Consider the following 24,297-nt stretch of genomic DNA (forward strand, 5'->3'; position numbering starts at 1 on the left):
GCAATCTCCAACGAGGCAGAATGATCTTGTCCCAAAGGAACTAGTTATTGTTGGTGACTATTGTCAAGGAGACGAGGAATATACTATGCAAGAAGGATAGGTGGAACAGGATCAGGGTATGTCCTGTTCAAAAGTTTATGAAGTTGTAGAGCAGATATCATCTTTTAAGGGCACATAAGGTGATATTGTTGTACATGTTGGAACTAATGACATTAAGAGTAAGAGATCTGCAGATTTACTCAACAAGTACAGGTCAATGTTGAAAAAAAGTCGCGAGTTAGAGTTGAATGTGCAAGTGTCTGCAATTCTGCCCAGACACAATAGGAGGGAGTATATGATGAGAGCCTTGTTGGTCAATTCGGCCCTGGAGAGATTGTGCAAGGCTCAAGGGGTAGAATTTTTTTCAGCCTGGTCTGTCCTTGTTGACAGGAGAGACTGCTTCTACAGGAATGGGGTACACTTAAATAGAAAGGGTGCAAGAATATTTGCTGATACTATCGAGGCAGTGTTAGGTGGGTCGGAAAACTGCCAGCTTGGGGGATACACAGACTAAAAGGTTAACAGTGGCTGCAGGCAGAGGCAAAATTGATTCTTGCACTGCTTCTATTAGCATGAGCAGCAGCTTGGAAAGCAAGGCAATGAAGATTTCCAGGACTGCTGGGAGTCGTAGTGGAACAAATAAATACATGGGCTCTGTTAGAGTAACTAAGAGTATAAATAGGTGCATGTATACTTGCATGTACACCAATGCTAGGAGTATAGTTAATAAATTTGATGAGATTGAAGTGCTAGTCAAGACATCAAAGGCAGATATTGTTGGGATATCAGAGACAGTGTCACATAGACATAAGCAGTGCAGAATTGGAATTTGGGGAGTACAATGTGTACAGAAAGGATAGACAAGACAGGAAGGGAGGAGGGGTTATGCTGTTAGTTAAGAAACATAAAATCTAAGGAAGTTCATCCAATTGATGTTGGTGGACAATGCAATATTGAGACAGTTTGGTGTGACATAAGCACTTGGAAAAAAAATTGAGAGCAGGTGTGTGTTATAGGCCTAATGAATCTGATGAGTATAATGAGCAATTGTGCAGAGAAATAGAGTGAGCCAGTAAAGCAAGGCGCCTCCATAGCCAGGTGGGCAGGAGCAGCAGTGAGTAGACACGCTTCTTGATTAGACCGGGGTTCGCGCCTGTAACCACCAAATACGGAGAATGCGTGAAGATCAGGGAATGACCACCGCATATACTTGGAGCAATATGGCCTTAGTTGCTAATGCTCCTAAAAACCAAATAACAACAACAACCAGTAAAGCAGAATGTCTTATGGGGGATTTTAACTTTCCAGGTATCGACTGGAACTTGTGGGTTGGTCATTCGCACACTAGCAAGACTTTTGTGGATTTATTGGATGACTGTTTCTACAGCAACATGTTCGAGAGGCAACCAGAGGAATTAATACTCTTGATGTGATTATCAGCAGTGATTATTCGTGCATTAAGAATTTGCAGATAAAGGAACTACTAGGTGACAGTGATCACAATGTACTGATGTGGGAATTACTTAAAGATGTAACTACCATCGAAGCTATAGGGAAGGGCTATTGCTTTCGTAAAGGTGACTACAGTAGTCTCAGACAGTTTTTAAATTCTTTAGAGTGGGACCAACTGATGATGTTACCAACGTTGAATTCTAAAATGGAAGCCTTCAGGGACTTAATTTTGGAGGCATAGGCTTTTTATTCCTACTAAGAAATATTGTTCAAGGTTTAGGCCTAAATGGATGTCTGATGAACCAATGAGGCTCGTGGCAGGGTAGAAAAACATATGGGATGCATATAAAGTATCGGGTGACACAGAAGCCTATAGCAGATATAAACTAGTCTGTAATCAAGTCACAAAGGACGTTAGGCAGGCAAAGGTAGATTACGAGAAATCCTTGGCAAAGGATGCAAAGAAAAACAGCAAAGAATTCTTTACTTATGTAAACTCTAGAAGGAAAGGGATGAATCAGATTGGACCACTTAACATAGATGGGTTGACTATTGATGATCATGCTCGGGTAGCTGATAAACTGAATGAGTATTTTGCATCTACATTCGCACATGAGGAGTTATTCAATGAGGGGAGTGCCAGAAGTTTATCAAACTTTAACAGGGAGCTAAGTGATTTTGTAATAACTGAGAGCAAAGTGAAGGAGAAATTGTTAAAGTTAAACATAAAATAGGCACCTGAGGTGGATGGGATCTATCCAGTTATATTAAAAGAAGTAGGCAAACCCTTAGCCATAATTATGAGAGCTTCCTTGGACTCAGGGGTGGTCCCCATGGACTGGAGGTGTGCAAATGTATCGCCAATTCACAAAGGGGGTTCAAAAGGTGACACAAGTACTATAGACCTAGTATTAGTAATGGCCGCATTGTGCAAGAAAGCCTATGGCTTATGCTGCACCAGCCAAAAAAAAAAAAAAAAAATCCGGACAAAACAATGATAAAAACAAAAAAAAAAATAATAATAAAATAAAAAATAAAAAATAATAATAATAAATAAGTAAAAAGAAACAAATAATAATAATTAATAATAAAAAGAAAGGAAATTAAACCTATCATCCTATGCGCTTCCCTTACCCGAAAGTACTATCCAGATGACCTTTGAATTTCCCCAAACTGCCAGCCTCTACCACCCATGATGGCAACTTATTCCAGTAATTTATAACTCGCTGGCTAAAATAAAACTTCCTGCAGTCCAATCTAAATATTTCCCTCCGTAACTTGAATTTATATCCCCTAGTTTTAGCATCATTTATAATCTTGAAAATTTCGTTCTCATTCATTTTACTGATGCCTCTCAGAGCCTTAAACACCTCAATCAAATCTCCTCTAAGGTGTCTAGTTTCCAAACTCTGCAACCCACATATTCGAAATCTTTCTTCATAAGGACGCCCTTTTGCCGATCTCACCAGGTGAGTTACCCATCTTTGCACCGTTTCAAGAAGGTCGATGTCTTTCTTTAGGTGCGGTCTCCATACTTGAACACAGTATTCCAAGTGTGGTCTAACATAAGCCTTATATAATCAGATTATCATGTCCCTATCTCTACTTGCAAAAGTTCGATAGATCATCGATAGGACACCATGGGCCTTCCTTGCAACCTGTTTACAATGCTCAGAGAATTTCATGTCTGACCGTATCGTAACACCCAAGTCCCTTTCCTCCAGTACTGGGTTTAGTTGAACTCCACCAAGTGAATAAGTTATTTTGGGAATTACTGTTTCCCAGGTGTAATACCTTACACTTTGTTGGATTAAAGCATAACTGCCATTTTTCTGACCATTCCTGAAGTCTATCTAGGCCTCTCTCTGAAGAAGCTCAGCTTGACAGTGATCATTAACTACTCTACCAATTTTAACATCATCTGCAAATTTAGACATCACGCCCTCTATCCCTTCATCGATGTCGTTTATGAAAATTAAAAACAACAGTGGTCCTAATACTGATCGTTGGGGAACCCCACTTCTTACACCAACCCAATCTGAAGAATAGCCATTTATCACAACCCTCTGCCTCCTGCCCTGAAGCCATCCTTCTATCCATCTAAGGATTTTCCCAGTGATTCCAACCTGTTCCAGCTTATAAAGCAACCGCTCATGTGGGACGGACTGAGTCAAAAGCTTTGCTGAAATCTAAATAAACAATGTCGAAATTATTCCCTAAATCCAGCTTGTGAGTGACCCTTTCGAAATAGCGAACCAGATTTGTTAAACATGATTTTCCCTTTACAAAACCATGCTGAGTATCCTTGAGAATTTCAGTTCGATCCAAATGATCCTGAATTCCACCCTTGATCATTGCCTCCATGATTTTCCCTACTACTGAAGTCAGACTGACAGGTCGATAATTTCCAACTTCACTTTTAGAGCCACCCTTAGGTATGGGGGATACATTTGCACTTTTCCAATCCAAGGGAATTTCCCCAGAGTCTAGTGATGCTCGCATAATTAGCCTCAATGGTTCAATGCACTCGCTTGCCGCCTCCCTTAAGATTATAGGGTATATTCCATCAACTCCAGGAGCCTTACTGGCCTGTAGGCTCGAAAGTTTTTTCATTAAATAATTTTGCAAAATTTCAATATCATTAATTACATATTTTTTAACTTCTCTCCCACAATTTCCCATTGCCACAAAAGACCTGTTAGTTTGACTTGTGTTCCGGGGAAAATAATGGAATCACTGATTAAAGAAGCATTATCTAGACAAAACTGCAGTAATAGTTAAGACACAGCATGGGTTTGTTAAAGGGAGGTCTTGTCTGACCAATTTGATTGGATACTATGATGTGGTCACAAAGGAACTGAATGCCAAAAATAATTTTGATATCGTATATTTGGATTTCAGTAAAGCTTTTGATACTGTTGCACGTGGAAGACTACTGTACAAATTGGAGAGATATGTCATTAAGGGTAAATTGCTACAAAGGATAAGAGGGTGGTTGAGTGGGAGAAGACAAAAGGGTGGTAATCAATGGACGCTGCTCTTCATTGACTGATGTTATTAGTGGTGTCCCACAGGGTTTGGTATTGGGTCCATTGTTGTTTTGTATATTTATCAATGATATTGATGAAAGTACATCAGGTTTAATGTCCAAGTTTGCAGATGATACAAAGGTTGGCAGGGTTGTTAACAACAGTAAAGACAGTATGCTGCTCCAACTAGATCTAGATAAGTTGGGCAAATGGGCTGAGAAGTGGAAACTGAAGTTTAACATTGTGTGAGTACTGTGTGCAGGTCTGGAGGCCTCATTTTAGGAAGGATGTAGAGTTACTAGAACGAGTACAAAGGAGGGCAACAAGATTGGTGAGGGGAACAACGGGATGCTCTTACCAAGAAAGGCTTAAGTTCTGCAAATTGCAGCACTTGGAAAGTAGGCACCTGCGAGGTGATCTGATTGAGGTGTATAAGGCCTTGAATGGCTTGAGCAAGCTGAATGCTGGTGGGATGCTCCCTCTTGCTCAGATGAAGAACCTGAGGGGACACAGATTCAAATTGAGGAAAGATAGTTGTAGAATAGATGTGTGGAAATTTGCTTTTAGCCAGCGGGTAGTTGATTGGTGGAACAGACGTCCATCTTTTGTTGTGGAAGTTGATAGTCTAAATAAATTTAAGGCTGAGCTAGACAGGCATTTGGAATGAATTGGAGGGGTGAAGTGGGAGGGTGTTTTTTTTTTTTGGCTGATGCTGCATAAGCTTGCTTTCTTGCATCGTATGTCTCTACTAATGCTAATGCTAACCTTTAGCCATAATTAAGAGATTATCCTTGGATTCAGGGGAGGTCTCCACAAACTGGAGATGTGCAAATGTATTCCCAGTTCACAAAGGGTCATCAAAAGATAACACGAGTAATTACAGTCATGTTAGTTTAACTTGTGTTCCAGGGAAAATAATGAAGTCACTGGTTAAAGAAGTAATGCAGACTCATCTAGACAATGCTGTAATTATACTTCAGGCACATCATGGGTTTGTTAAGGGGAAATCTTTGCTCACCAATTTGATTGGGTACTACAGACTACTACTACCACTGAATGCAAAAAATAAATAATTTTGATATCATATACTTGGATTTCAGGAAAACGTTTGTTACTGTTGCACATAAAAGACTGCTGTACAAATTGGAGCAGTGTGGCATTAGGGACAAGTTGCCACTATGGATAAATGGGATGGCTGATAGGAGAAGACAGTGTGGTAATAAATGGACACTGCCCTCCATGGACTAATGTTATTTGTGGTGTACCCCAGGGTTTTCAGTGTTGGGCCCATTGATGTTCTCTATATTTATCAATGATATTGATGAAGGCATATCAGGCTTACTTTCTATATTTGCAGATGATACAAAGATTGGCAGTGTGGTTAATGGCAGTAATAACAATGTGCTACTGGTACAGAATCTAGAAAAATTAGCCAGATGGGTTGAGAAATGGCAACTGAAGTTTAACATTGACAAATGCAAAGTAGTGCATATGGGTATCAGTAATCCGAGCATAACACTGTGTGATACACTCTCAGGGTAATGGAAAATGAAAAAGACATGGGGTAATTGGCTGTCAGATATGAAGTTCTCTGAGCAGTTCAGACAGGCTGCCAGGACAACTCATGGAATTTTGTCAATGATATACAGGAGTTTTGCTAGCAGGGATAAGGAGATGATTATCCTTTTGTATAAGGCAATAATCAGGCCACACCTTGAGTACTGCATACAGAAAGGGCATAGAGTTTGGTGGGTGAAAGAAAGGGGTGCTCTTACCAAGAAAAGCTTCATTTCTGTAAATTGCAGCTTCTGGAGACTAGGCAGCTCCAAGGAAATCTGATTGAGGTGTTTAATGCTTTGAATGGTTTGAGCAAGCTTTTTGCTGATGGGATTCTGCCTCTTGCTCAGACTACACATTGGAGGGGCATAAATTCAAATCGAGAAAGATTGGTTGCAGGATAGATGTTTGGAGATTTTTCTTCAGCCAGAGTGTGAATGTTGGAACAAACTTCCATCTGTTGTTGTGGAAGTGGTTGGTTAGTTTGAATAAATTAAATGAAGAATTAGACAAGTTATTGGATGGACAGACAATGTGGGAGTGTTTCTTTTGCTGATGCTTCATAAGCTTGTTTTCTTGCATCATATGCCACTACTACTGATAATAATAATGATAACTTTTTTTAAAGCATGTTAAGTTGCTGATGTTCAGTGATCAGTGTATATACACTGATCACTGAACTAAATACACTGATGTGATCAGTGTATTTAGTTCTGTTAATGATGAGGATAATTCGCCTTCATCAGTATACCCATTTTCAAAGTACTGTATAGTAATTTAAAAGCTAAATATTGGTAATGGCCACAAACTGTTAAGGAATTAAGGTGGCAATTTAATTCTTTTCTGGTTTTTAAAAAAAAAAAAAAAAAATTCCAGGCTATCACAAGTAACACCCAATTCGTTGTTAGTTCTCATGCACACTGTTCATGTGAAACGATTTTTTTCTGAAGTGTGTTGGTGTTCTACAAAATGGCCAATGAAATATATAAGAGAAGAGAATTTATCTATGTATAATATGCTGTATTAAAATTCATCTTTGCTATTTGGTATGGGCACAAATTAATCCCCCTCAAGGCAGTTATGAATCCAACTATTACTTTTTTTTATTTATTTTTTATTTATTTATGCACAAATTTTGTAATTTTACTCTTTAAATTTCCACATTTTCACTTTGTCCTGATCACTTCTTTCCTGTGAAAATTCAACTCCATGCATAAGAGATGGAAAATTCTAGTAAAAATTTAAAAAAATAAATTTTTTGTTCTTGTTATTTAAGGGAATTCTGTTTTCAGAATATATTTTGTTGAATATACTTATTGTTAATCTGAATTCAAATTATTTTTCTGTATTATTAATTCTCACTTCCATTTATTTATAATATAGGTCTATGCATTTTCCCAAAAGGAACTTGCAGACTATCCTCCAGAAGAAATTGTACATGATAGTACTCCTCCAAGAAAAAAAAAGAAAAAGCAACGTTTGTGGTCAATGCACTGCAGAAAAATTCAGTTGAAAAAAGACAGCTCTTCTAATCATGTATATAACTATACACCATGTGATCATCCTGGTCTACCATGCGACATGAACTGCCCGTGTGTAATGGCTCAGAATTTCTGTGAGAAGTTTTGCCATTGCAGTTCTGACTGTAAGTATCTTTTTTGTTAAATATCAAAAGTTCACTCAATATTAAAATTAAAACTATGCTTTGAGAATTAGTCTAATATAATATGAAAAGTGAGATAAGTTGTATGTTCCTCTGGTTTTGTGTAGTGTAGTGGAGTTGCTGTGTACTGAAAAAAATTGTTTTATAGCATTTATAAAACTACAGCATCAATTTAAATAGCATTGTATTTCAATTTTAATGGATGTTACTATTTTAATTTCTAGAAATAGTTAATCTCTCTCTCTCTCTCTCTCTCTGTGCGTGCGTGTGTTGAATAGAATAACAAAAAGTGGAAATAAGAAGATAGAAAATGGGGAAGTAGTCTAGTGCTGTCAACGATGGTAAATTTTAAACCTAAGCAGGGTATGGACAATAAAGCAATAAAAAAACAAAAAAAGTAAGAGTGTAGGAGATAGATTGATAAAATAAGGATGTTGCCACACAACTTACAAAACTGACCTCTCATCAGGTGTCAACAGCCAGGATTGCAAGAAAAATAGCAGAATATGTCTTCATATCTGATGTAAACCACAACAAAAGGTTAGAAAGCATAAACATAAATAAAAATCAGAATAAAATTTTGTAAACAAAATAAAAATTAAAAGGGGTTTTGTGAACTTTAGTTTCGCTATGAAGACAAAAAATTAAAACTGGACTTGATAACAGAAATTTCTAGACATATAACATATTAGTGTAATACAAGTTAAGGTAAAGAGATTTGAAAACATAGTTTAAAGCAAGTAGCCTTACAATGGACAAGAGACTTGAGTTAATACTTAAGCAAAGTTACGAGTAGCAGCTTTCAGAAAACAAAAGAAATATAGATATAAAACTAAACAAGAGTGGCACCTGGAAATAAATTTTCAACCAGAATCTAGAAATTTCTAAGAGTAAAAAACATGTTAAATGAACATAAGAATGGAAAAAACTGAAATTTCAAGTGGAATATAATGTATTTAGTCTAATGACAAATAAAGCAAACATGCATGAAAGCAGTGTTTTTTTTTTTTTTTTTTTTTTTTAAAATAGGTACTCATTCTTTGATAGCAGGAAAAATTGAAAATTAATAATATATGAAAAGTTATCAGGAAATGAACCTGATAATTGTTACTTCAGTAGTAGTGTTTTTGGAATAAGAACAACAAATTAAGTATATTAACACACAGTTTATTTAGCATAAATTTATTATACAAGTATATAAGAAATAAGTAATAAATAAAAAATAATAAATAAAAATTATTAATAAATAATAAATAAAAAATAATAAATAAAAATAATTTCATAATGAAGTTTTATAGAATATTCCAAATTTTTATTAAGTTCTCATCCACACTATGCAGACTTCTTTTCTTACTGTTTGTGTCTGTTGCTAAATGACATTTCAGAAGCAGCCACAAATCAACATATTTTGCTGGATCGAAGCATATCAGCAGTGGGCCTAGAATTTTAAGAAATAATAGTAAAGAAACTGTTTTTGTCATCAACAAAACTCTGGTTGGACTGACAGTCAGATTCATTTGTGAAAATTCTCATTCACAATTACTTGATGAAATTGGTATCATACTCAGACCGTTCATCAAATGCATACTCAGACCGTTCATCAAATGCATACTCAGACCGTTCATCAAATGCTTCAGTTCTTCCAAAACCATCTTTTCAATTAGATATTCCCGAAATCCATGAATTGTATCTCTTTCATTTAACTGAAACCTAATTGACAATTTTCTATGTTCATTCTTAGCGAGAATGAATAACTTCATTCTCACCAAATGTCACTTGAGAGTTAATATCTTTGGGCCAATGTTTACTATCAAGTACTTGGGCCAACGCTCCCAAATCGGCATTTTTACTATCAAGCACAGTGTTCTCCCCAGAAAATTTTGCCAGCTAGGTGGCATAATTGAAGTAGCCCAGTGGGGAAGTGTGATACTTCACAATATTATAAAATTTTCTGTTATTTGTAAATATTATTAAGCGATCCAGAGCAAAAATTAATTGCATAATTTAACATTATATGCTCCTGCCGCATTGACCTCGATTGCAGAGTATGTTCGAATTAATATTGATTGAGATCAGTGAGCAGTACCATACGGTACCACAAGAATCGCTTAAATTTTAGCCGGGCGGTGCGCCCATTCAATAGGTCCTGGGGAGATTATTTAGCCTGCTTTCTACTGATTGTTTCAAAGTTCTGTAGAAAGCGTCTGGATATCGATTGGAGAATAATTTCTGTAATCTGTCCCACGAAGTGAAACTACTTGAAATCATAGATTTTAGACAGAAATGTTGCCAGCTTTGGCAGCATTTCTGTAATACTGTCCTTGAACTGTTTGTCTTTTGTGAAAACGTTGTGCAACAATTTCTATTTTTTTATTCGGCCTGTACAAATTTATATCATGTTCCTGCAAGTCCAAGCTCAAGTCTGATAATTAATGAAGAGCATCACACATTAAACCTAAGTCTAGTATAAAGTTTTTAGTTGTAATTTTCTTCTCTAGTCCTTCATATGTACATCTTTCTTTTTGGTCCTGCATCAGATCATTCTTTGCTTCTTGAAAATGATTAACTAATGCCTCATAGTTATTCCAAAGACCCAAAACAGACTGAAAACTCTATGCCACCCATCATGTTTATATTAATGATATTGATGATGGTATATCAGGTTTAATGTCCAAGTTTGCAGATGATACGAAGGTCAGCAGGGTTGTTAATGACACTAATGACAGTTCATTGCTGCAACAGGATCTAGAAAAGTTGAGCAGATGGGCTGAGAGGTGGCAACTGAAGTTTAACATTGACAAATGTAAAGTACTGCATATGGGAAGGAGTAACCCCAGAGTAACGTATCAACTGTGTGGTACTATACTGACAGTGGTAGAGAGTGAAAAGGACCTGGGGGTAATTGTGCAGGCAGATATGAAGTTTTCTGAGCAGTGCAGATGGTCTGCAAGAGTAGCTCATGGTGTCTTGTCAATGATATACAGGAATTTTTCTAGCAGGGATAAGGAGGTGATTATCCCCTTGTATAAGGCAATGGTCAGGCCACACCTTGAGTACTGTATACAGGTCTGGAGGCCTCATTTTAAAAAGGATGTAGAGCTGTTGGAATGAGTATAGAGAAGGGCAACAAGATTTGTGAATGGAACAAAGGGTTGCTTTTATGAAGAAAGGCTTAAGTTTTGCAAATTACAGTGTCTTGAGACCAGGCACCTGCAAGGTGATCTGATTGAGGTGTATAAAGCCTTGAATGGTTTGAACATGCTCAATGCTGATGGGATTCTTCTTCCTCTTGCTCAGAATAATTGCCTGAGAGGGCATAAATTCAAATTGAGGAAAGACAGTTGTCAGATAGATGTGTGGAAGTTCGCCTTTAGCCAGTAGGTGGTTGATTGCTGGAACAAACTTCCATCCATTGTTGTAGAAGTTGATAGCTTAAATAGATTCAAGGCAGAACTAGACAAACATTTGGAGTGAGGAGATGGGCGAAATGAGAAGGGTGTGTTTTTTTTTTTTTTTTTTTTATTTGGCTGATACTATATAAGCTTGATTTCTTGCATCATGTGCCTTTGCTAATGCTAAACTATTTAATGTAGAAGCCTAGATTAAAAAAATGTGAAATAAAGTGATAATGTGAGATGTAAGCAGATATAATATGGGACAAATTAGATTTTAGAAAGACAAAATACAGAAGTACTATGTATCTGAAAACTTTTTTTTGTAACAAATAAGCCAAAAGTTACAAATTAAGCCAAATGTGGGTAATTTAAACTGGTGCCTGGCACTAACACCAAAGCCCAAAAGTGTGTGAAATTTCACAGTGAGATACACAATGCCAACCATAAAAAAAAAATAAATAAATAAAAAAATTTAAAAAAAGCAGAAATCTAGTTAGTTAATGGATTTTGAAGACTACTTCCCTATTTTTCTAACTTCTTATTTCCACTTTCTTTTTATTCCATTCAACACACACATGTGCATATATAGATAAAATATATATAACTAATAATTTCATTCAATACGAATGAAATTATTAGTTTATTGATCCTCCAGAACACAGAAGGTTTATTATTTAGTGATAAACTTTTAAGTGCTAATGAAGTTATATGATATGATTGAATGGCACAAGATGCCAGATATGATATGATATTTAATATATAATAATTTTATACTTAAAATACGTGAATTTTAATGTAACTTCACATTAGTAAGAGTAACTTAGGAGTTCCACAATAGGTGAAATAATTATGAACTATTGAATTTAATTTTAATACTTTTAATTTTTTAGTTTATCCTATTTTGTGCTCATTACTTCATAGGTATGTTAGCGTACACAAGTAAAGTGTCTGTTGTCTTCACCATGTCTGTCTGTCCCTCCACATGTAATTACTTGATTTCTAGTTGATGGATTGTCATAATTTTATATTTGGTTCTTTTAGAAAAATCTGATGGGCTATCACAAATGTCATTAAAATAAAACTAGTAGAAATCCAGTTTTGAAGTGAAACTTCTTTAGGTTTGCCCCAGCAGTTTTCTCATGGGAGTAACTTGCTTCCATGGATTGACAAAAATCACCACAACAATGCAACACGAAATGATTCATCGCCCCCACCATTGTACCACTCCGTACCAGGCACAAGTGACGTGGTGCCATACATAGCAGTGATGCATAATGTAGTCAGTACCCCTACAGCGTGGCCATGGTGTAACTCACACATGTTACACTGAGATATAGCAATTTATGTTTTAAATCGCTATATCTCAGCTTCTTCTGATTTTAAAAATAAAAAAATATATATTTCTTTCATCATTCTCTACCGTATTTCATAAAAAATTTTGACGGAAAAAAATTTATAATTCAACATGCTGAAGGCTAATAGTGAGTGTTGTAAGGCGTATAGAGCACGTATATGTGTAATGCAACCACCTCCATTGAGTACAAAATCTGTAAAAATAAACTTTGTAATAAACTTGTAAAACAATTGTAAAATATTAAACCACTGTAACATTGAAATAATAAATGTTTCAAAGGATTCTAAAGAAGTTTCACTTAACTTCCGCTATGCATGCTCGGCACACACACAATTTTTTTATTTCTTTGCCTGACCCTCTATATGCATGTAATAATGGTGGATGAATTTTCGTGAAATTTTATATTTGGCTCTTTTAGAATGATTTTTTGAGCCTTTCCAAATTTGATTAAAATCAGGCCAATAGAAATATGGCAATTATTTCTTTTTTTCATACTTGTCACATAGGCTATCCATATACTGTTTATTCTAGCTAAAATACTGTTGTTGTGAAGTTGATTAGAGTATTTTGGTGTGTAATGTTACAATACATTAAATTGAAATAAATGGTTTGGAACCTTATAAAAGTGTTCTTTTATAAGGTTCCAATAAAAGTGTTCTTCCATTTTCCAAACTCTCTCTCTCTCTCTCTCTCTCTCTCTCTCTCTCTCTTAGAGCCTACTGCCTCTTTAAAAAGATAGGGAATCTTGTCAAAAACACTACAAAAAGTGCTTATTGCATGTAAATTTTCAGTTGATTTTGTATAGCATTTAGTAAATAACGTTTTAAAAAGCAAATCCATTAAATTTTTTCTAATTTTGTATGTAACATTATAATACATTAAATTTAAATAAATCGTTTTGAACTTTATGGATCTAATTCTAATCTGTTTGTGCTTCCTAGATCTAATCATTGTATGGCAGATAACTATATTGGTATATTGGAAAAAAATGTATATTTTTCCAATACATGCTGCTCACAATTAGGATATTAGGTGCAAAATATCACTGCTTATATGGAGTGAAGTGTTATTCTTAAAATCTTAAATTCCCACATATGTCTTTCACTCAACACATCCCATTCTAATTACTTATAAACTTGTGTTATTAAATTAATAGAAATTATGTTTGCATTTCTTTAGGAAAGCAAACATTTGATGTTGCAAGTTTTTTAATATTTGAGGTATTTTAACTTGCAAATAGACTGGTAGTGGTTCACAAATTGCTGCCTGCTGTCAGTAACTTGTACATCTGTAATACATGGTGTATAGTAGAGTTTGGATCAGTAGGATATTTTTATATCCTAGATCTAAAATACCACTTCCATTTCTAGCTAAAATGGGGGAAAAAAACCATGATTTTTTACTAATATCCATACATCATCATCATCATCAACATCAGCCATTTTCAATCCACTGCAGGATGAAGGCCTCTCCAGCAACTTTCCAGTTCCTTCTGTTTTGAGCACTGGCCATCCATTTACTACTCAAAAACTCATGAATTTCATCTATCCATCTCCGCCTTTGTCTTCCAGGTTTTCTTCTAGCTCCTCTTGGGTACCATTCTGTTATTTTCTTAGTCCATCTGTCATCATGTAGCCGACCGGGCTAGCCGAGTGGGTAAAGTACCTGCCCGGCAATCCAAAGGTCGCGGGTTCGATTCCCGCCTCGGGCTTGGATCAAAGTACTGCAAAAACCTTGGGAGGTGCAATATGGCCACGAAGCCGATGTGCCAACAACTACCAAATCAAAAAAAAAAAAATCATCATGTCTTCGAGCTATGTGTCCTGCCCAAGACCATTTTAGTTCTTTAGTTTTGATAAGAATGTCCTTTACTTGAGTTTGCTGCCTAATCCATGTGTTTCTCTTCTTATCTAACAGTCTGATTCCCAATATGATTCGTTCCATTCTTCACTGTGTAGTTCTCAGCTTCTCTTCCATTCTTTTGGTGAGTGCCCAAGTTTCACTTCCATAAGTCATGGTGGGGAGTATACATTGATTCATTATTTTTTCAATATCCATACAACGAATTTTTTCAATATCCATACAACTAATTCTTAAATACTAATTCTTATATAATCAGAACTTCTCTACATCCTTAACTTTTTGTATTAGTATGTGTTCTTTTTATTTGGCTCATAGGTCAACAAAGATTTCCTGGATGTCGATGCAAAGCACAGTGTAATACCAAACAGTGCCCTTGTTACCTTGCAGTGCGAGAATGTGATCCTGATTTATGTCAGACTTGTGGTTCAGGTGTGTACATGTTTGTTATACCCATATTTTTAAAGTATTGACAAATAATATTGTGTTGCTCTGAAAGTATATACATTTGATAGGTTAACCCTCCAGCCAGCAGTAGAGCCCACTCCCATTCAATATTTAAATCCTTTAATGCTTTTAAAGATTAAATAAAGCAGTTTTTATTTTTAAATAGCTTAATACACTTAATTTCCTAAAATTGAAAGAGCTTACTTTTATCATTTAGAATGTCAGTGGTGTTTAAGGATTTCCCCTTTGGCTGGGAGGAGGATTGCATTGTACCAGTATGCCACACACATTTTACACCACTGGTTATACCACTTTATTACTTATAGTTTTGATTGGGATGTATATATATATATATTAGACTTGAAAGGGAAAAACTTTCAGACAACTTAATGGTTAAATACAATTGAAGATAACTTTATATACAATGGAGCTTGTTTGTTTGTTTGTTTGTTACTTGGTTTTTAGGAGCATTAGCAACTAAGACCATATTGCTCCGGGATATGCAGTGGTCATTCCCTGACCTTTCCGCATCCTCCGCATTTGGTGGTGATGGGTTCGAACCCCAGTCTAATCAAGAAGCGTGTGCTATGCACTGCTGCTCCTTCCCACGTGGCTACAGAGGCGCTGTACAATGGAGCATCTTTATAGCTAAAAATGTTAGTGTATTGCTCCCTCCTTTTATTTCTATCCAAGTAGCTAACTTATCAGCCACCTAAGCAGTTAGTTGCCAACATTTTGATTTTGCAGTTTGTCTGTGATGATATGTGATGATAGCCAAGACTACCATGTAGAGCTCTAAAATGCTGATGGAGCTGAAATCTTGCATAGGTGTGGCAAATTTCAATAAAATCCGATCACTCTGTGACCAAATATTGTGCTTCAACCTTCATCCTGGTATGATTATTAGTAATCCTTTGTATTTCTTCCCTCCCCCACCTCCAGTGTGCAAGGTCTATAATAGAGTGTGGCGAAAAAAGCTTTAGGTCCGCTTTAGGTGTGTAGAGAAAATTTTTTTTTTTTTTTTTTTTTTTGTTAGTTGTTGGCGCATCAGCTTCTATGGCCATATTGCACCTCCCAAAGTTTTTGTATTTTACTGTGATCCAAGCCTGAGGCGGGAATCAAACCCGCGACCTTTGGGTTGCCAGGCAGGCACTTTACCTACCTGGCTAGCCCGGTCGGCCGTAGAGAAAAGTGTCCACCTTGCAGAGGTTAGTTATTATGGGTTTAGTAATTCAGAAAATGAAGTTCACTATAATTTGCTTACTGTTTTTTTTATTATTATTATTATATTGATTATCATTTCACATATTTGTATTTCACTTAACTTGTAGTAAAAATACATATAAATAGCTTTGTTTTGAGTATTTCATTTTGGCCATTTCATATTCATTATGGATAACTATCTCACTTACTAGTTCATATTCATTGTTTTTGCTCACATAGGATTTTTTTAATGTTGCTGCAAAAAACAAGAAATTTCATTACATTCAGCATAATGCACTGTAAAATTTCAACCAGTATTCCAGGAGAGAAAGAGGAGAAACCTGCCAATACAAACTTCAATAAAACTTTCTTATGTTGTCGTAGCTATTTAAATGATCATCATTTCTCACTGCCAAATGAAAGTAATAGGCACAGGAAAATTGTTGACCCTCAGTCAGAAAGCTGGACACTGGTGTTGCAAAAGCAGTTATGAAAGTAATGGCAGCATTATATAGCATTTTTATTGGTTATATTTGTGGACATAGGCTACTGGTCAAAATTACTTATGCAGTCTGTTTATAAAGTGTTAACTTGTATACTTTTTTTTTGTATGATCTTACCACATACTGAATCCTCTGGCACCTCCGTAGCCAGGTGGGCAGGAGCAGCAGTGCATAGCATCCGCTTCTTGATTAGACCGGGGTTCGAGCCCGTGACCACCAAATACGGAGAATGCGGAAAGGTCAGGGAATGACCACCGCATATCCCCAGAGCAATATGGCCTTGGTTGTTAATGCTCCTAAAAACCAAATAACAAACAACAACAACTGAGTCCTCTATACAGACTTGCTACAGTACTGTTCTTATATTCTGGCAGCAGAATCTCTCTCAGTGTGGCAATTTTATTGCCAGTGAAACTGCATTGTACAGTACAGATAAGCTTGTAAACTTTCCTAGCCAGCAGTGATGAGTGTATTAATGGCATATTGTGCCATACACTTTGTGAGTAAGCTATGGCCATCACAAGTCTAATTAGTACCATAACTGAAATGACCTTGACTTTCACATTGCCTTCAATGCAAACCTCATTGACCTATGAAAACATGCATGAGTGCCAGTTATCCTTGAAAGTATCCAGTCCAGGGAGGTTAAAAATCTGAAAAGGATACCTATTTTTATTTATTTTTTTAATTTATTGGTCCCATCCAGTTTCCTAGCATCCTTGCCATCTATTTACAATACTGCACAGCAGGTAATTACAGACTTACAGCCACTAATTAAAACTCGTTCCATTATAAGACATTGAGGTTCTGCAGTTGTGGAAGTGGATGGGTTCAATAAATTCAAGGGAGAACTAGACAAATTCTTGGAGGGCACGAATGGGTGAACTGTGTTTTTTTTTTTTTTGGCTGAGGCCATACAAGCTTGCTTTCTTACATCATTTGCCATTACTACTACCACTACTACTAGTTCATGTTCCCACTCCATTATAATACTTTGAAATCTTGCAGTTCATGTAATATAAAAAGTCCCTGCCATGAAAAATAGCTAGTGAGAAATTGCAGTTCATGCAATCTTAATGCAATGTCCAGTCTGTGAAAAATCTTTTTAATAAATGAAATATAATCCAGGAAGCTGAATTCCATACTGTAGAAATATTCTCATCGACAAATTGCAGTTAGAAGGAGAACACACAGATCTGCAAGTGCATCATCTTCATAATTATTGAAATATGCTTAGACATTGATGTTTCTGATGGCTTTGTTGAATATACAGACTTGAAAGACCAATCAGCAATGAAATGTACACCCTGAAGCCCCTGTTCTCGTCGAATAATCTGACATGAAAGACCACTAAGTGATGAAATGTGGGTTATCTAGGGATGAATGATGAACTAGCCTGAATCATTAGTGATTATCTACCAGCTGCCAAAGCTCGTGCCTGCAGTACAAGGAACCACTTTGCAGTAATCGAAAGATCACCAAGTGAAGCAGCTCACCTGAGGATATTGTATTGTAGGAATTGTTCACTCCCTGGAATTTTAATTTCAATATGATGTAGCTGAAAGATTATTCAAGAAAACGTTATAGGAGCTTTTCACTGCATGGTGGAAACTGTTTTCAATATTATGTTGCATGGATCATGTTTTGGGGATGAAATATTCACCTCCTACTGAAGAGGATGTGAGTTTTACACAAGTGTCACCTGTGGTTAAATCACTTCTTCTGTTTTGCTTGCCGCAGCTGAAAGAAGAATTCTACATGTTTGCCCTTCAGTCACAAAAAAACTGGAACGTGTTATGAAAATATCCAGTGCAGCACACAGAAATGCAGGGGTCATCTTATTCCATGCTGCTCTCACACACGAAATGCTATTTTGCTGTGAGTGGTAGCTACATTTGTGTATTTTCACAGGGTGAGCTACCCACCATTAATTGAAGTGTTTGCATTTGTATTATGAAGTGTCCATTTTGGAGAATTGTATTACCATGTAATTTCTAATATTTCTAGTCAGGATCCAAGCCTGAGTACCCACAATGAGAGGATCTCTTTTAGAGAGAGAGAGATGTCCATTTAGGGTTTCACTGTACTATAGATGTTTATTATACTGAAGGTGACACCTAATTGCAAAGATTAGAATTCAGTTAAAATTATCTATATCACTAATGTACTTAAAAAATGAAATAATAGATTAAATTAACATTTATTAAGTGAATGTAACAAAAATATGCTTAAAACATCATTTTTTGTTTGTTTGTTTGTTCATTCATTCATTAATTACTAGTTACCAGTGCTTATGATAATATCCATGTTGGAATAAAGGAAGAATTTTTCATAACAATCAATAGATTATTAGCACCCAGTTAACAATGGGCCATGTATATTATTTGACAGTGTATAAATTTGATCATGCAATATGTGTACTGGCAACAATGTACATTACCCTAGGACCATAAAGAAAAAAGGGAGAAAATAAATAAAGAAAAATTTTTAAAATAATAGTAAGCTATACGTCAGTGGTTGCAAATCAGAAGTGTTTCTAAAGCATGTTGCAAAATAACACAAATAAGAGAGTCAACAGAGAGGCAAGCCAAGTATTTAGTATTGCCATTAGCCATATAGTGCAAGGCAGCCACAGACTTTTGTTACACTGGCCAAATAAAAAGTAGATAAGAAAATGCAAATTATGCATTTCTCTCCTCACATAAGTAATCCAGTTATCCTTTGAATTTTTTCAAGCTGTCAACCTCACTTACTTGCATAGCAGTTTGTTCCAGTAATTGTTCCAATGAATAATAAAAATAGAGCAAGCTTATCTGCGAAAAGATCTAAACCTCCCAAGGACTTCCTAATTCATTTCACGAATATACGTGGTCTCAATTCCAATCTCAACGATGTCCATTTCCACTTGCAGTCTTCCAAACCCCATGTACTTTTTCTGACTGAATCTCAGTTATCAGTTGATTCAACTACTGCCCATCTCAGATGTCCAAATTATTTGCTGTATGATTCCTTTCGCCTCAAAGGTGGTACTTGTGCATATGTCCGTTCTGATATTCCCTGTCAGAGACTTGGCAATTTGGAATCTCCTCTCTTTGATCTTCTCTGGCTTAAAATCTCTCTACCTCATTGTGTAAAATTCATCTGTTGTCTCTACCTTTCTCCCAACTCCACTAATCACTTGGAGCTCTTTGACTTCCTCTCTTTGCAACTTGACTTTCTCCAGTCCAACTTTCCTAACAGTGAGGTAATTTTCCTTGGTGATTTTAATTCACAACTCCAGCTGGCTTCCGTTTTCTAGTCACACCGACCCAGCAGGTCGAGATGCTGAGGCTTTTGCAATTACTAATGACCTAGCACAGATTGTTCATTTACCTACAAGAATACTGGACAATCCTAATCATACAGCCAATACGCTTGATCTTTTTCTCACAAACAACCCTTCTAAGTACAAGGTTGAAGTGAGAGGTCCTTTAGGCACTTCAGATCACAACTTGGTGATTGTCTCTTCTCCAATGGAACCTTTATCTCATGGCTATTCCCAACCTCGTATTGTTTGGCATTACAAGAATGCAAAATGGGATGACCTGCGAGACTTCATTTCTTCTTTTCCTTGGTCTGATTACTGTTTCAAAACTTCTGATGTCAACGTTTGCTCAGATCGTGTCAGTGAAATTATTCTTGCAGGAATGGAATCCTTTATCCCACACTCCACTTTAAAATCTCGTCCTTTATCTAAACCTTGGTTTTCCAATAAATGTGCTAAGGCTGTTCAAGAGAAGAATGTTGCATATCGTAATTGGCTTGTTTCTAATTCTTCAGTTTCATTTTCTGCCTACACCAAAGCTCGCAACAATTGTAAAGCAGTTATTAATCAGTCCAAACTAGAGTTTGAACAGGCTAAGAGTAGAAAACTTGCTTCTTGCCCTAATGGTAGCTGAGCATTCTGGTCTCTTGCCAAAGCTATTGGCCGCAACTTTTGCCCATCTCTGCTCCCACCTCTGTCCAAACCAGATGGTTCTGTTGTCACTTCAGCCAAGGATAAAGCTGACTTGCTAGCATCCCATTTTTCTTCCAGCTCATGTATTAATGATCTTGGTAAAACACCTCCCACCATTCCTAACATGCTCCATTCAATGCCTCCTGTGGTCTTCCGTCAAAAGGATATCAGAAGGATTTTGATGAATCTTGATGCTAAGAAAGCTCCAGGTCCTGATGGTATTTCTCCACTTGTTCTCAAAACCTGTGCTCCTGAACTTACTCCTATTCTTTGCCGCCTTTTTTCACTTTCTTATTCCAAAGGTGTTTTTCCTTCTGCTTGGAAATTTTCTCATATCCAGCCAGTTCCTAAAAAGGGTGACAATCCCTCCCATCCAATTATCGTCCCATTGCAATTACTTCTACTCTTTCTAAAGTAATGGAGAAATCAATTAACCGCCAACTCTTAAACTACCTAGAAACCTTCCATCTGATCAACGATCGCCAGTATGGATTCCGTCAGTGTCGATCCACTGGTGATATTCTGGCTTATGTTACCCATTTATGGACTAATTCAATGGAAAAGTTCGGTGAAACACAAGTAGTTGCTCTTGACATCTCAAAGGCTTTTGATCGTGTTTGGCATAAAGGTCTTCTAAACAAGCTTCCATCTTATGGTTTGCCAACTGTTTTTAGTAATTGGTTATCCAGTTTTCTCTCTGATCGCTCACTGAGGGTGATGGTAGATGGCTCTCTGTCTTCTAACTTCTCCACTAATGCTGGTGTCCTCCAAAGTTCAGTTCTTTCCCCCACTCTTTTCCTCTTGTATATCAATGACCTTCTTCCATTGACTGGAAATCCTATCCATAGTTTTGCCGATGATAGCACATTGCATTCAACTTTCCATATTGAAACTCATTTATGTTACCCATTTATGGACTAATTCAATGGAAAAGTTCGGTGAAACACAAGTAGTTGCTCTTGACATCTCAAAGGCTTTTGATCATGTTTGGCATAAAGGTCTTCTAAACAAGCTTCCATCTTATGGTTTGCCAACTGTTTTTAGTAATTGGTTATCCAGTTTTCTCTCTGATCGCTCACTGAGGGTGATGGTAGATGGCTCTCTGTCTTCTAACTTCTCCACTAATGCTAGTGTCCCCCAAAGTTCAGTTCTTTCCCCCACTCTTTTCTTCTTGTATATCAATGACCTTCTTCCATTGACTGGAAATCGTATCCATAGTTTTGCCGATGATAGCACATTGCATTCAACTTTCCATATTGAAAAACCTTGTCCAGCTCAATCAGCTTCAAGTTCTCGAAAATCTGCTGCCAATTCCTTAAATGTCGATCTTCAGGTAATTCTCCAGTGGGGCAAAGACAACTTAGTTGATTTCAACCCTTCTAAAACTCAATCTTGTCTTATATCTCGCAAAAAGGATTCTTCTGCTCCTATGCTTATCTTTAGTGACACTCCGATTTCTAGGCAAAATAATATCTCTCTTTTGGGGATTACCCTGACTTCTAATCTCTCTTGGCACAAGCACATTACAAATATTGCTTCCTCTGCATCTAAAAAACTTGGTTTTCTCTTTCGCTCTCGGCGTTACTTTTCTTCCAAACAGCTGCTCACTCTGTATAAATCGCAAATCTGCCCTGCCATGGAATATTGTTCCCACATCTGGGGTGGTGCCCCCAAAACCTCTCTCAGGCTTCTTGATTCCATTCAGAAGAGTGCAGTTAGGTTAATTAATGATTCATCTCTAACAGAGTCTCTCCACTCGCTTTCTCATAGACGCACTGTTTCTGCTGCATGCCTCTTTTACAGATACTTCCATGGTCACTGTTCTTCTGAATTGGCTTCTATAATTCCTGCTCTCTCTTTCAAAACAGTCCGAACACGTGCTGCCACCAGCCAACATCCATTTACTGTCCAACTTCAAACCCACAGAACCAACTTTTCATCTTCCTCATTTATTCATTCAACTGCCGTTTTCTGGAACAACCTTCCTTCATACGTATTTCCTGAAAATTACAATCTACAGAAGTTCAAGTCCAATATCAACAAATATCTTCTTTCGTCTTCTCAACCTCCAACCCAACACAGTACTAAGTACTATAGGTTCTAATACCTCTCGTGTTTGGGGTTCTCATAAAAAAAAAAAAAAAAATGACCTCCTGGCTAAAAGAAAATTTTCTACAATCTAGTCTAAACCTCTTCCCTTGTAATATGAATTTATGGCTCCAGGTTTTAGAATTCTCTATAACAGTAAAAAATTCCACCTTCATACATTTTACTAACCCCTCTCAGACCCCTATAAATTTCAATCAGATCCCCTTTAAGGTGCCTAGTTGCTAACCTCTGTAATCCACATAATCAAAGTCTTTCCTCTTACAGTAACCCTTTTGTCAATCTTCCAATCTTACTGTGTGAATTGTGCCTGCCTTTGTACCGTTTAAAGTAGCTCAATGTCTTTTTTTTTTTAGATGAGGTCTCCATACCTGGACACAGTATTCTAAATATGGCCTTACAATTGCCTTATGCAGTGAAATGGTGACCTCCCTACCTCTACAGGATATTGTTCTGTAAATCACTGATAGGTCACCATGAACTTTCCTGGTTAACTGTTTATGCTGCTTAGAAAACTTCATATCTGCCTGTATTTTAATTCCCAGATCCCTACTTCCTCTACTGTCTTTACTTTATCCCCCACAAGTGTGTAGCAGCACCTCCGTAGCCAGGTGGGCAGGAGCAGCAGTGAGTAGCACACGCTTCTTGATTAGACCGAGGTTCGAGCACGTGACCACCAAACACGGAGGATGCAGAAAGGTCAGGGAAGGACGACCGCATATCCCTGGAGCAATATGGCCTTAGTTGCTAATGCTCCTAAAAAACGAAACAACAACAACAAGTGTGTAGCAGTTATTTTGGGGTTGCTGCTTTAAATATATATGCCACATTTCTGACTATTCTGGAAGCCTATTCAAGTCATCCTGAAGGAGTACTGCTTGGCACTGATCATTAACAACAATCCTTACATTGCCTGCAAATTTTGACATTGTGCCCTTTATCTCTTTGTCAATGTCGTTCATGAAAATCAGAAACAACAGTAGTCCAAGAACTGATCCTTGGAGCACCACATATCTGATGTTATACCAATCTGAAGAATATAGCTTAACATAAAAGGATGCCTGGAGTGGAGAATCTACCTAATTATATTAAGAGTGGCAGCAAAGGAGGTAAGCAAACCCTTAGCCCTTATGAGAGCACCTTTGAATTCAGGGGAGATTTCTATGTACAGGAGATGTGTGAATGTATCCTCAATTCACAAAGAGGAGATCTAAAGGTGGCAAGAGTAATTACAGACCTGTTAGCTTAACTTCTGTTCCCAGGAATATAATGGAGTCTCTGGTTATAGAAGTAATGCCCGACCATCTAGACAGGAATGCAATTATACTGCAGTCGATATGGATTTGTTAAGGGGAGATCTTGTCTGACCAATCTGATTGGATAACGAAGGCACTGGATGCAAACAATAATTTTGAATCATATACTTGGATTTCAGGAAACTTTTGATACCGTTGCACATAAAACACTGCTGTACAAATTGAAACCATGTGACATTAAGGGAAAGCTACTGCTCTGGATAAAGGGTTAGTTGAGTTGGAGAAGACAGAGTGGTTATTAATAGACACTGCTCTGGACTAATGTTATTAGTGGAGTCACCTAGGCTTCAGGACTGGACCTGTTGTTGTTTTCAATATTTATTAATGATGTTGATGAAGGTATATCGGGCATGATATTTAAGTTTGCAGGTGATAG

The 24,297-nt window shown here is 36.9% G+C and overlaps 1 protein-coding gene across 1 annotated transcript in view; it reads left to right on the top strand.

The window, feature by feature from the left end:
- Positions 1-24,297, top strand: part of E(z) (histone-lysine N-methyltransferase E(z)) — a 238,997-nt gene that overhangs the window by 154,021 nt on the left and 60,679 nt on the right. Inside the window, exons 12-14 of the mRNA XM_090387215.1 lie at positions 7,461-7,722; positions 14,668-14,781; positions 17,249-17,251. Coding sequence (XP_090243341.1) covers positions 7,461-7,722; positions 14,668-14,781; positions 17,249-17,251 — 379 coding nt within the window. The remainder of the gene's footprint in view (positions 1-7,460; positions 7,723-14,667; positions 14,782-17,248; positions 17,252-24,297) is intronic.

The sequence above is a fragment of the Mastigoproctus giganteus genome, chromosome 13 (genome assembly GCF_048544385.1).
Source record: "Mastigoproctus giganteus isolate SK-2022 chromosome 13, ASM4854438v1, whole genome shotgun sequence".
NCBI lineage: Eukaryota > Metazoa > Arthropoda > Arachnida > Uropygi > Thelyphonidae > Mastigoproctus > Mastigoproctus giganteus.